General features: G+C 41.6%; 1 protein-coding gene across 1 annotated transcript in view; it reads right to left on the reverse strand.

Moving 5' to 3' along the window:
• Positions 1 to 696: 696 nt before the first annotated feature.
• LOC134790219 (NBAS subunit of NRZ tethering complex-like) overlaps positions 697 to 14,911 on the reverse strand; it is a 55,673-nt gene continuing 41,458 nt past the window's right edge. Inside the window, exons 35-42 of the mRNA XM_063761054.1 lie at positions 10,006 to 10,095; positions 9,338 to 9,463; positions 8,616 to 8,783; positions 7,955 to 8,208; positions 7,303 to 7,429; positions 7,078 to 7,192; positions 1,743 to 1,859; positions 697 to 1,046 (exon numbers count right to left, since the gene is read on the reverse strand). Coding sequence (XP_063617124.1) covers positions 747 to 1,046; positions 1,743 to 1,859; positions 7,078 to 7,192; positions 7,303 to 7,429; positions 7,955 to 8,208; positions 8,616 to 8,783; positions 9,338 to 9,463; positions 10,006 to 10,095 — 1,297 coding nt within the window. The 3' untranslated portion in view covers positions 697 to 746. The remainder of the gene's footprint in view (positions 1,047 to 1,742; positions 1,860 to 7,077; positions 7,193 to 7,302; positions 7,430 to 7,954; positions 8,209 to 8,615; positions 8,784 to 9,337; positions 9,464 to 10,005; positions 10,096 to 14,911) is intronic.

The raw sequence follows: 14,911 nt of genomic DNA on the forward strand, positions 1-14,911 counted from the left end.
CATTTCAGTTTTCATTCACACACATAATTTTCTAAACATAGAAAATATGATTTAAATACTTGAAATATATTTGCTAGCTCAAGTTTTTTCAATTTATCGACGATTTATTAGCATGTAGTGAAATAAATTTAAACACACTTTATAATGTACATTTATTAACACTGTTAACACATTCAACACCAAGAACCCGACTGTCGGGTACACTGTTCGTAGCGACTACGCGCTACATACGACGAAACCGTGGCTACGCGCTACGAGCGTAACCCGTAGCACTTAGTGGTATTGAATGTGTTAATAGATGGCGTTAGTAGTCTTCTTGATTTACGATTAGCCGCTTTCGCATTTGTAAATGTGGGATTATTAATTGACCGAACGTTAGCGAAGGTCTTCATTTCAGCTTGGGCAAAAATGCCCGAATGTATGTCCGGATGTTCTCCTCTTCAGGTCGCAATTCTCAACTGATTCTCGTGAATTTTTGTGAGCAGGTCCGATGATCAATTTTTTTTTTCGTCGGAGCAGATTTATTATTTTCAATATGGCGGAGCCATGGGGGTTTTCGAGATCTACAGCTAACAGAGCAATTAGTACATTACCATTCAATTTACATTACATTTCATAACATAGAATAATTTTTGAAGGCCGAATTATATAACAATACTACTACTACTATACTAGAATCACAATAAAACACCAATACCGATTGCACCATTTAATAATTCAATAACTTACATCCCTTAACCTACACATTACTTCTTAAACAAATTCCTACAATACAAAACGGACTGCGTGAATCCGCGCAAAGCCGCGGGCACACCCATAGCCATCAACTGTAGCTGGCCGGCTTCGGCCGTGTAGTTATGTTTGCACAGCTCACAGACGGCCCACTGTATGGAATAAACGCCCGCGTTTTGTTCAGTGGACTCGCTGCCCACGATGTAGTTTATAGCAGAGGAGTAGAGGGGCGTTGGGACTATCATGATGAAATAATCGTTGTCGAGCAGTTCTTTGATTAGGTCGTCCTCTATTTCAATGTTCGTGAGGTAATTCTGAAACAATTAATGTAAGTTAGGTTTGAATTAGGGCTCCTGTGCTGCCCCCTGTAGTTCATGCACGCTTCCTACCATCCACGCATTGTTGTGTGTTGGAATCTCTTTCATATCACAATATCATACAAATCCACAATAATAATGCCACATTTGTTGAAAATTTAATCCCCTCATTTATAAAATTATACGGGCCTGATTTAGTTTGTTTTATCCCTTTCTTACAAATGCATAAGTCAAAATGACAGATAAAGACAAACGATTCATACCTAATTCAGGCCAGTGACGCGTTTATGAATAACGCCAACTTTATATTAAAGTCCTTCTAAGCTATTTATTAAGACTTCAACAGAACAAAGTGACGTAATGTCATTATAAACATTATATATTCATAAAAATTTGACATGAATGATGACATCATCACACTTTGTCATTGCTAATGCCATGCAGTGTTAGCTTGGTCTATCACTTCGCGCTATTAAACGGTGGCTACAGTGCTGCCCTCTAAACTTTACGCACAGTCTCTATAGCATACGTACAGTCACATGCAATAATATGTTACTCTTCGAAGGCCGCAAAAATATGTGACACGCTCTTATGACCCTACAAGGAAGATCGTGTCAGATGTTTTTGCGGCCTTCGTTGTGTAACATATTATTGCAGGTGACTGTACATGTAAATACTCCGTATATAGCTTACCTTGTGTTTGAGGGCCAGCCACAGCAGCTGGTCCCGGTCGCACTTGGCGAGCAGCACGACCCAGAGCGAGCTCACGATCGACGTGCCCGACACGTCCGAGGTCAGCCATTTTACTTCCTGAAACAGAAATAAGGTCAAAAATAAATAAATAATAGTATGGGGTTCATCAAAAAGGAGTGTACAGGTTTTTAAAGGGCGCGCATATCGCAACTCTGGAGTCGCTAGTGTCCATAGTCTTCGGTGACCACTTACCATCAGAGCGGGACAGCTACAGTGAAAATCTTAATGGGCTGGAATCTAGGCCATAAAAAAAACTTGACACAATCCTAGAGCTTTACAGGGCTAGCTCTAGTTATGATGGCGCCATCTGTAAACTACTTCGACCCGCCAACTTGTACATAAATAAGTTTTTGGCAAAAATTTCATTTTTGGTACAAGCTTTTATCGCTGACTGTAATTTTCTTACGACAGACAACTAATACTCGTCGAGACAATTCTAAAAACCCCTAACACAATTAGGTTGCGTTGTTTCATCACAGAGTTCCTATGGCCAACTCCTGTCTCCATCATCAGATCAGCTGGATGTGCATTGTCATCCGATATACATGCATGCAAAATTTTAGCTCAATCGGAAACCGGGAAGTGGATCAAATTTAACTTGCAAGATTTGATTACAGACAAACAGACAACGGTCAGGGGAAACTAAATAAAAGCTTGTAAAATAATATTATAAATGAATCACTGATGTTATTGTATTGTAACAATAACCCGTGATGCCCAAAAATGTACAATTTTTTGTACTATTATTTATTCTGTAACGTGACAGAATTCTACGAGCATCATGTATATTCTACGGAAACCAAACGCTTGCGCCATCTATCTCGACCGCAGCGCCATCTAGTGGACAATTGGGTAACCAACTTAAAAAGTCAACGTTAGGAATGTGATATACCTATTTAAGCCCCTTTACACGGTGCGAGAACTTGCATGCAATATTCAATACATTGATTTTTGAGAGTTCGCGGACCTCCATGACTTCGTCATTTTGAGAAAATTCCATATTTAGAACCTACTTACAAAATTTCACGAGAATCAGTCGAGAAATGCGATCTGTAGAGGAGAACCGCCAAACATACGAAATAATTTTTGCCCAAGCTAAGACGAGACCTACGATTCGCTCGTCGCATTATACAGGATATAGCAAAAATAGTGGGGTACCGTTTAAGCATATTTAGTACCATGTTGATTAGGAATAAATAGTAGAAAAAAAAAATTGTCGTGAAAATTTTTTGGCTTTTGGTTTGGACGATGAAGGGTTGGGCGACTTGAACGACCCGCCCTATAGAGAAAAAAAAAAGAAATATGATTAACGATATACACGATATCGAATTATGTATTTAAATAGAGTTAGACCAAGAAAGGTCTGCAGAGATTTTGAGAGCCCACGCAATGTAAGTGTTAAAATGACACTTGCACTGCGAGCTGCGTGGGCTATCAAAATCACTGCAGACTTTTCTCAGTCTAACCTTATTAACACATTATCACTAACATGGTCTAATAAAACATGGTCTTCCATTCCCAGAGTGACACGGGCCTACGTCACAATAACATTGCCACTTTATTTCAACATAACATGTTACATGGGTACATTATACCTATGGTTAATAAGTTAAAATATTTCTTTATAATTTTATAATTTTCATTTATATGTATTTTAGCTTAAATTTTACAATAACACGTCATTTTTAATTACTCGTTAGCAATATCTTCCGATTCACGAAAGAAATTTCAGACTTTCGGGTAATTCTGTTTATACTACTGGCAACACAGGATAGCGCTGTGCACATTTGACAATTCGGATCTAGATAACTTCATGCCCTGACCGTCATCCTTGTCGAACGCGTGTTAATTGTTATTTCCTTCTCGCTCAGTGTCAGCAGTCGCAGTGTTTTCCAAACTTTTCACGTCGTAAGCTTGGTAATTAATGTGTAACTGTGAATTAGTTTTTTAAACGTTTGTCTTGTATAGATAAATAAAGTTTAATTTAATACATTAGATTTGTTTTATTTTACTATGTTTCTACATGAATAACTTAAAATTAATGCCGTTAAAATAATTTTCACCGTTGGTTAAAATTCTCCCACATTTCAAAGTTTGAGAACCTGTAAACAGCATGATGACGTAGGCGCGTGTCAGTTAGGTCATACGCGAATCTCGGAATGGAGTACCAGGCGGAGTATATTATTATACCATGATCACTAATGTTATTTAACAATAACCCCTGATAGCAAAAATATAGATTTTTTTGTCGATTCAGTTGCCGTGACAGACTTCTACGAGCATTATGTATATTCTACGCCTCTACGGAAACCAAACACTTGCGCAATCTATCTCGATCGCAGCGCCATCTAGTGAGTAAATGATTTAAGCAGTCGATACGAAATGCTGTTAACTCCCTACCTGTAGGGTGGTTTTCCACCTATCCAATTTCTTTGTCCAATGTGTATTGCGTCTCACTCTCTCATTAAGAAAAAAGGGAGTTAAGGCGCGGTGTGTAGTAAAATGCGCTTTTTTGTCACCATATTTACTGACTTTTACAAGGATTTCATGCATTATTTTCTAGTATGTATTACTTCAGTCCTTGAACTACGTTATTGCTTGTCAGAAACACGACGGCTCATTATTTTCTCGATAGAATCTTAAGTTGAAAACATGCCTAACACTGTCTTCATTTCCTTATGTTAGAAGTACTACGACGAAAATGTGTATGAAACTTACTTCAGTCGATAGCTTTTAAGTAAATCTTCATTATTGCTTGTCCTTTTATCGATACGTTAATTTTTTCATTCATCATTTTATGAATTCAACATTTTGCCTACTAAATTACACCCTACGCGGCAATACCTTGCGCCCATTCCTCACGCCAGTACGCCCGTGACCACTGTCAGCGTCGGACCTGTGCTAGGTTAGCGGACGTTTCATAAAATGGGTAATCACAGTATAAATATGCAAATATGTTATGCACACAATGTTTTTCAACATACTTACGAAGAAAAGCAAAATAATTCTTAAATACGGTGACATTTCAGACATTCGTCCGTCATATTGTCATTTTATAACAAGTTGAGCAGCAAAGGCACACACCCATCTAACCTATCCGGAATTCAGTCACGATTGATAAATTGTGTACACATATTTTAAAAGGCTATTAAATTAATCAATTAATTGAATAATTTTTAAACATAGATATACAAGATTCAAACATGTGGGAGTGTTTAGTGTATGGTGGTAACCATTTCAACACTTTTAGTTTCCGAGATACCTACATGCGTTTTTGTGGAAGTGGTCCAAAAATGGCTATAATGGTTTTGTGTTTAATTGGATTAGGTACCTATTTACATCCTAAGGAAAATAAGTGTAAGTATAATTGATCACTCAAAACTTTTATCGTAATAAAAAAATGCGAGAGTGTCATAGGACAATCGGTTGAAACTTTGAAACGAAGTTAAGAAAGAGTCGTGACGGAAACTCGTGACGGAAAACTCTTATACTTTTTTTCGCCTAGCCTCCATCCGCCAAGTCCGTACCGTGCGATATGGAACTTTGTTCCAAAATATGCTTTATAGCCATTTTTTTATACAGTTGTTTTTATACCACACTGGTGGCAAGCAATCATACGACCCGCATTTACCCTAGCCTATGGACGCCTAGCTGCAACTACAGGGATGAGGCACATTATGCCAAATGTTGATTGATTTTGTGATATAGTCCTAATATATAAAATAAGGCTAATAAAGGAATACAAGACAAGTAACATTTCTGTTTTGTTGAAAATATAATTTATTTGTAGCTCAAGAAAATTTTAAAAATTAGCGGACATAATTCGTGTAGTTTTGAAAATTGGTATAGTTAGTTACCTTTTGATGTCCAGATAGACATACTTACTAAAAGTCCTCGAGGGTAGGGGGTGTGTGGAGGGTATAGCGGGGGTTGAAGATACCTTTTTTTCAATTTTTGCTCATATCTCGAATATCTGTACGAATAGCATTACAAAGGTACCTTTACCCCCCCTCACCCCTACACCCTCAGCACACCCGCTAAGCTCGAGGACTTACTTGCCCGAAATTGACTGCTAAAGTTAAGGGGCCCACTGATTAACAGTCCGCCGGACGGTATCGGCCTGTCAGTTAGAACAAATTTTTCACAGTTCCGAACAACTGACAGGCCGATACCGTCCGGCGGACTGTTAATCAGTGGGCCCCTTTAGACCAAGTCTGCAACGATTTTGATAGCATAGGCAGTGCAAGTGTTATTGATAATTTCATAGAAGTTTGACCTTTAAAATAACACTTGCACTTGCACATTGCAGACTTTTCTTGGTCTAACTCTATTACATTTTTAAGGTCTATTAGTAAGTACTAGTTTTTGTCTCATAATAATTTGGCATCATTTGATTAGATTCTCAGTTTGTCGCGGTATACACTCATATATTGTTTATAATTAATAATTATTTACACTCACCGTCTTACCTACCATTTTTAATTTCATTAAGTACTCATCAAAATACGAATTTGCTAATAAATCTTATGCAATATTAATTGCCGGAAAAAATCCCGGAACTGACAATTCAGAATACCGATGTCGTCAGAATAAGGACGTAGACGTGCTGCGCGGGAATGGTGCGGTGCGCCGCGCGGGGCGCCCGCCTGCCCGTTCTACCACGCGTCTGCTTCACCCCCTTGAAAACGTAAAACTCGAGTATAAGAGCGCCTTAACAGCATTTCGTAACGACTTCTTAAATCATTATCAAACTGCATTCGGGACTTAATCGCGTATTTAAGTTTTAGAGTTCATCCCTAGTGCGCAAAACGTTCAAACTGATAAACAAGACCAAGTGCGGGTAGTTCGAAAAACTCGCGCGGCTAGAAGATGTTGATGTCAACTTGAGCCAGTCTTCTCCGAGACCACGGGGACAACGCCGTCCTCGAAACGTCGGAGGTAAATTTTAAAACTTAAATACGCGATTAGTCCCGAGTGCAGTTTGATAATGTTTAATAATCGTGAAAGTTTAAATCAGTGACTTCTTAAATCATTTACTCAATTCTTCACTAGATGGCGCTGCGATCGAGATAGATTGCGCAAGTGCATACCACCCGTACACGATGAAAGGCCTCGGCCCAATAGTGGGCGACAGGTGATGATAAAGATAATTTATTTTTCAAGTGTGTTTATTATGAACGTCAAATAAAGCTACGCCGGCTCTAACCCTACACCTCTGGCCCTGATGGTGACTACAATGATGATGATGATGAAGTGAATGGATAGGGTCAGTTACCTGTTGAGTGAGTTGCGGCCGTCGCAGCAACAGTTTGATGACTACCCGAGACTCGTGCTGCTCGCAGTCGGACAGAAGATTCTGACAGTACAGGAACTGGATGCTGCGGGACTCGCTGTAAACGCCAAGACGACTTCATTATTTACGAGTTTTCAGTTGTATATACGGCCTTTACGAGGTTAAATTGCCTTTGCGTGCCAGCGTTATATAGTGCTTGTAATATACCTGTCTCTACTTGGAGGCCAGCAGTTGACCACGTCCACGAGCGCCTTCCTGCGAGCGAAGGTCTCCGCCAGTTCTAATAGTTGGTTGAACGCTTCTCGTCTGCCATCGTCCGTCATCAGCATTTCCTCTGGAAATTTAAAATTGCGGAATCTTAAGATGGCTCTTATACTGGAATGCTTGTGTTAACATTTGCAACTACTGAGCCAATAGAATACAAAAATTACAACCAATCACAGGTCGCGACGCTAGCGCCAAAGTTACACACATACGCCACCTCATCCCGGAGCGACGCTAGAGGCCCGCTCTCTCGCATCTTAACCATCAAACTGATCGCGTTAAAGACATAAGAATGTATATAAATCTTTGCAAAACAAGCCATTAAAGAGACTACAACATTAAAATCTAGTGTTTCATTTAAATAATGGTGTGCAAGTTTCAAGAATAGCTCAAAAATTCCGAAATATTGTCTGAAATTCTTTAAATAATTTCAACAAAATGGAAGTTACGATAGAAATGGATTTTTTCCCCACACGAAATGGTGAAATGGTAAAAATTCACTATTTTGAAAACATACTGTCGGCGCAGCTTTGTTTTTTACTGTATATAATATTCTGTCAAGGTGTATGTGCTAGAATCTTCTAAAAACACTCACCCGTCAACTCCTGCGCGTATTCCTCATTGCTGAACTCCGTCTTTATCAAGTCCACGGTATACTGGGCAACTTTAGCCAGATCCCCTGAGTCTTCCATCTGCCCCTTGTCGCTGAGGGCCAGGAGACCGACCTGCTTGTGCGGCGGGAGACCGGCCGCGGTGGCCTTCTGCATGACGGTCTCGATGAGCTCGTCGGGGAGTTTGATGCCTTCTTTGTGGTACTGGATTATGCGCGTCACTAGGGTCGGTACTTCACTGAAAATGGATAGGCAGAGGTAAGAAAATTATTTAACGCAAATTTTGGCTATGAAATACCTACAGGGCCCAAAGCGAGCGAGTTTACGTATAGCATTAGTTTACGTTTAGTAGTTTCTTCAGTTGCATGAAATGAAATTTATAATAAATATTTTCATGTGATGTAAAACAAGTATTCAAATTTTTTGGTACACCCGCAGTGTGTATAGTGCCTACTTGCCGAAAACATTTTTGAATTTTATAGTGTATGTGATATGAAGTAGAAAATTTTAAATTCCATTTTACCTTCATGTTCCTCCGCGAATCCTCTAAGCCTATTTTACCTTACAGTTAAATATTTAATAGTTTTTTAATGGGCTCAATTTTTTTTCTTAAGCGTCGCTTCCAACGCCATCTATTTTTTGTACCTCGGTCCACTCGTGTCAGCCAGATGTCGCAGCACGCCGGCCGCGTCGGTGGCTATGTGCAGGCACTGCAGCACCGTGCCGAGCGGCGCCGAGCCCAGCCCGGCTAACACCAGGCGGCCCACAAGTGGGACTAGCGTTGTTGGGTCGCCGTGGCTTCGCTCTATCTCCCTGTAGTATAAGTAAACGACGTTTCGAAACAAGACTAAGTGCTCGTAAAGCCAGGACACGACAAAAAAGATGAAAATGTACATTGTGCAACGTGGGGGGTAAGTGAAATATTGTACGAGAGTCTATGTATTCACGACAGCCGCAGGCTGGAGTGAATTAAAGACTAGAGTAACAATATTCTTACCCCTGGCGTAACACAGAATGTTATTCATAGCTTAAGCGAAATCATTCTTAAATAGGGTGACATTTCAAACCAAACATTTGTCCGCCATATTGTCTTGTTTTGGCAGGTTAGGATTCGAAGGTACAGGCCCATCCGGATTCAGCCTTGATTAAAAATTGTGTAAAAATATTTTACGGCTTTTAAATTAATCAAATTAAATATTTTTAAACATACACATAAAAAATAAAACTCATGTGATATATTTTTTTCAAACTCCCACGGGAACAATATAGGCCTTTGTCCTTCAGTACACCTGCATGAAATAAGATCTTTTTCGAGCAAGTGTGATGAAAAATAACTGTTTCGAATCGAAATTGTTATTTTTACTCACGGCCATATCTGGTCGCGGGGCACGCCGCTGTGGTCTATGATGCCCTGTATGGTGTCCGAGTGGTAGTTCTCGAGGAACCGCGCCCAGCGGGTCAGCTCTTGCCCCACTTGCGTCCAGGATATCTCGCTGGAAGACAAACTTTACTTTACAATAAATAAAAGGCTCGCAAGAAGTTTCAAGAGAAACGTGTATATAGTACAGTTAATAGCAATAGTTTCTAAGCGGGCGAGGTGTTCAAAATGATCTTGACGCGGATTTATTGTTAAGAGATTAAGTGCCAGTTGCACCATCCGTATTCGTTAGACGTCACCCGGCGTGCCGCGGCGGTTTACTATGAAACTTTCCATACAATAAAATGTAGCGAACTCTTAACGATGACAAATACTTTGGTGCAACCGTCCCTAGAGCACGTCAAGGTAATTTTGAACACCTCGCCCGCTTAGCAACTTCTGCTGCTGACTGAATGAAAAAAAAATATATAAATTTCCAAATCCCGCTGTCGTTACCAGGCATGGTGTCGTGTGCGTGACTAGTGCGTGACCTCAACCCCTATGCTATGATGCCTTTATGTACAGTCGCTATCAGATATATCGGAGCGGCCAAGGTGTTCACAATATCTGAACAATGAAGCATGGCGACTGTATATATGTGTTAGAGTTGTATCTTACTCCTTGGTGAACTTGAAGTCGTTCTCCTGCTCCTGCTGGCAGTAGTCCACGGCCTGCATCAGCATCAGGCTGCGCGTGCCTGCTGGCACCCTGTAACGTCAACGACATTGCTATCTTTAATATCGTACGTGGGTGACGTCATTAACAAACTTAAATGGAGTTGGGCGGGACATGTTGCCAGACAGAGGTGGACCAAAATTTTGACGAATAGGGGGTTATGAATAGTATTGCAGCAATGTTCTACCGCCAGAGTGCAGCACTAAGCTAGCTAGAAAACCATAGAGTAACTTATACATACTGTGCCTTTGACTGTTTTTTGACAAGTTTTCATTGACAAAAAAATATAACATTGATACATCGAGGCGGTTTGTTAACAAGGGCCTACCGGGAAACGCGAAAATCGAAATTTAGTTATCTGCCTGTTTATCGCTCGAATATGCAAGAGTGATAGAGAGGTTAAATAACGAAATTTCGATTTTCTCGTTTCGCGGTATTCCAGCAGATTGTGATGGATTGTGGTAGTAGAGCCCCCTACGCGAGTTTTGCGTAATATTCCCTATTGGTGGCCGCATTCGGATGAAAGAAGCGCCTGGCGGCCGTTGATTCGTCGGGTTGATCTCTCTCTTCTTCAATTTAAGAGGTATCGTCTTGTAGGTGGAGTATTTTCCATTTCTCCCTCTCATAAGCCATAGCTTTGACCTCTTGATACGACACGACACCAGCTTTTTCTTTTATTTGGTCTACATAGCTACGTCTTGGTCTGCCCCTGCCTCTCTTTCCTTCTATCTTGCCTTCTATGATGGTTTTGAAGAAGTGAGGTGCGTTGGGTGGATGACATTCGAAAAATGGCGGGGCACTTTTGGGTGAAACTAGCCCAGGACCGGGATAAGTGGCGTATACGAAGAGTAGAGGCCTATGCTCAGCAATGGACGACTGAAGGCTAGAATGATGACGATGATCGTCAACAGATGGCGCTGTGAGCAAGTTAGTTCGCGCAAGCGTTTGGTTGTCGTAGGATATAGACCATTTTTGTAGAGTGCTGTTACGTGAACCGATTTAGATGAAATTTTGTTATTTTTGAATATCACGGGTTATTGGAAAGTAACTGCTGTGATAATATTTGAGGCATTTTGAGGAAAGGAAAATTAAAAGCCCATCAACGTGCACACTAGCGCCACTGCTAAATAATCGTGATCATTTAAATTTAACCAAACGTCGACAATTTATGCGTCCAAAGTTAATACGGCCGTTTTTGTTTTGAGTTCATACTGTTCATAGATCGACGAATCCAGAAACATAAAAACTAGTTTGATGTATTCAAAAGGTACTTAAATACGAAATACAGTACGTAGCAGGGATGTTGCGAATATTCGCATCCGCATAAAATCGATGCGGAGCATGAGCTCCGCATGAGCGGATGCGGATGTCGACCAAGTCGGTAACAGGAACGTCTTAGCGGCGGCGTAATAAGTCCTAGGTAATTTCGTCATTATATATAACGAAATCGTCTAGATCCGGAAAAGTCGGCCAAGTTGCTGTTTATTAAATAAAACGCACCTATATTCTTGCTCAAATACTAAACGTTTCGTTTTTTTAAATTAAAATTACTAAAAATGTAATATTTGACGTTCTTTAAGTACCAACTAGCATCCGCATCCGCGGATGTAAGGCTTTAAATATCCTCATCCGCATCCGCGGATGTCAAAAACTCTGCATCCGCAACACCCTGGTACGTAGCGGCCCCCTTTTTAGGGTTCCGTAGCCAAATGGCAAAAAACGGAACCCTTATGGATTCGTCATGTCTGTCTGTCTGTCAGTCCGTAATACGTCATAAATCGTAAAACGCAATTTTATTGTGTTACTTGCTGCTACGGAACCCTTCATGGGCGAGTCCGACTCGCACTTGGCCGCTTTTTAAATACCTTTCGTAAAATTTTAATAATCATGATTATTTAGCAGTGGTGCTTGTGTGCACGTTGATGGGCTCTTAACAAACTTAAATGGCGTTGGGCGGGACATTGTTGCCAGACAGAGGTCGACCACATACCTACCGCTTTTGGATGAAGGAAGCGCCTGTCGTCCGTTCGTTCGTTGGGTGGATGACATTCGAAAATCGCGGGGCAGTTTTGGATGAAACTAGCCCAGGACCAAGATAAGTGGCGTACACGAAGAGAGGCCTAGCTATGCCACAGAATAAATAATAGTACTAGGTACAGAAGACTCACTCTCTAACAAAACGCGTCTGTTACGATCAGCACAGATATGGCCGCTAGGTGGCGACAGCGCCACGCGCGGCTTATGGCAAACCCCAAAATTGGGGCGGAACGGATGTACTTTTAGCTACCCGTAGCAAAGCGACGAAATCGCGGAGTGAGCCACGCCTGGCTATGCTCAGCAATGGACGACTGAAGGCTAAAATGATGACGATGATCGTCAACAGATGGCGCTGGGAGCGAGATAGTTCGCGCAAGCGTTTGGTTGCCGTAGGATATAGACCATTTTTGTAGAGTGCTGTTACGTGAACCGATTTAGATGAAAGTTTGTTATTTTTGAATATCACGGGTTATTGGATACTATCCAATGGATAGTAACTGTAGTGATAATATTTTAGGTGAGAGCGTGAATTACCACATTAAGGCCCACTTGTATCATTCCACTAACCCGGGGTTAACCAGTACAATTTGACGCCGGGTTAACGGTTTAACTGCTTAACCACGCGTCTCACATTTTGCTGTAATGAGAGAGTGACACGCACTGACATATTACGACAGGTGGAATACCACCCTATGTTACGTACTGTTAACATAATTCCTCGCTAGATGGCGCCGGGGTCGAGATAGATCGCGCTATCGTTTGGTTCCTGTAGAATATAGAGACTGTTCATAGATTGTTATTTCGTCATCCGATTTGGATAATTCTTTTTAATTTTTGAAATTCACGGGTTGTCGAAAGAAACCGCAGTGATAGATAGCAAAGACATATTAGACATATATATCTTCGTAAAAGATAAATAAAGTCTAAGAATGAAACGTGCCTCCGAAAATCAAGAAAAAATTATGCTCTAAAAGATGGCGCGATACCTTTGGCCTGTACTCGTTTGATTTTTAACACATATAGTTCGTTTTTTTTAGCATTAGAAATAAGGTAAACAATCTTGATCTGTCTTTTAATTGAAAAACACAGTTTAAAAATAAGTCACGGCAAATATGTAACAATTATGAATCTAATACGATCATTTATATTCTTCTGCTTTCATAAGTAATAGTTACTGATTTTTAAAAAGCGTTTTTCAATTAAAAGATATGTCAAGATCGCTTACCTTCTTTCAAGTTCTTTCTAATGCTAAAAAAACGAACTATAAGTATCAGTAAAAGATTTAATCCCGTATCGAAAGATGGCAGTAAGTTTACTGAGACTACAAAATTTGACACTACGCCTCTATTTGTTATATTTGGTGATAGTAATAATTCATACATATACAATGATACATACCTCAGTAAAGCCTGTTCGCTGAAGCAGGTGTCGGCCAGGAAGCGCAGTAGCTCCTTCTTGGCGAGCTTGTTGAAGTAGCTGGCGCACTGTCGGTAGCGCTGCATCCTTTTCTTGTTGCTCGACGACCCGTTAATACACATACATACCTCAGTAAAGCCTGCTCGCTGAAGCAGGTGTCGGCCAGGAAGCGCAGTAGTTCCTTCTTGGCGAGCTTGTTGAAGTAGCTGGCGCACTGTCGGTAGCGCTGCATCCTTTTCTTGTTGCTCGACGACCCGTTAATACACATACATACCTCAGTAAAGCCTGTTCGCTGAAGCAGGTGTCGGCCAGGAAGCGCAGTAGCTCCTTCTTGGCGAGCTTGTTGAAGTAGCTGGCGCACTGTCGGTAGCGCTGCATCCTTTTCTTGTTGCTCGACGACCCGTTAATACACATACATACCTCAGTAAAGCCTGTTCGCTGAAGCAGGTGTCGGCCAGGAAGCGCAGTAGTTCCTTCTTGGCGAGCTTGTTGAAGTAGCTGGCGCACTGTCGGTAGCGCTGCATCCTTTTCTTGTTGCTCGACGACCCGTTAATACACATACATACCTCAGTAAAGCCTGCTCGCTGAAGCAGGTGTCGGCCAGGAAGCGCAGTAGTTCCTTCTTGGCGAGCTTGTTGAAGTAGCTGGCGCACTGTCGGTAGCGCTGCATCCTTTTCTTGTTGCTCGACGACCCGTTAATACACATACATACCTCAGTAAAGCCTGCTCGCTGAAGCAGGTGTCGGCCAGGAAGCGCAGTAGTTCCTTCTTGGCGAGCTTGTTGAAGTAGCTGGCGCACTGTCGGTAGCGCTGCATCCTTTTCTTGTTGCTCGACGACCCGTTAATACACATACATACCTCAGTAAAGCCTGCTCGCTGAAGCAGGTGTCGGCCAGGAAGCGCAGTAGTTCCTTCTTGGCGAGCTTGTTGAAGTAGCTGGCGCACTGTCGGTAGCGCTGCATCCTTTTCTTGTTGCTCGACGACCCGTTAATACACATACATACCTCAGTAAAGCCTGTTCGCTGAAGCAGGTGTCGGCCAGGAAGCGCAGTAGTTCCTTCTTGGCGAGCTTGTTGAAGTAGCTGGCGCACTGTCGGTAGCGCTGCATCCTTTTCTTGTTGCTCGACGACCCGTTAATACACATACATACCTCAGTAAAGCCTGTTCGCTGAAGCAGGTGTCGGCCAGGAAGCGCAGTAGCTCCTTCTTGGCGAGCTTGTTGAAGTAGCTGGCGCACTGTCGGTAGCGCTGCATCCTTTTCTTGTTGCTCGACGACCCGTTAATACACATACATACCTCAGTAAAGCCTGCTCGCTGAAGCAGGTGTCGGCCAGGAAGCGCAGTAGTTCCTTCTTGGCGAGCTTGTTGAAGTAGCTGGCGCACTGTCGGTAGCGCT

Source organism: Cydia splendana, chromosome 4, assembly GCF_910591565.1.
Source record: "Cydia splendana chromosome 4, ilCydSple1.2, whole genome shotgun sequence".
Taxonomy (NCBI): domain Eukaryota; kingdom Metazoa; phylum Arthropoda; class Insecta; order Lepidoptera; family Tortricidae; genus Cydia; species Cydia splendana.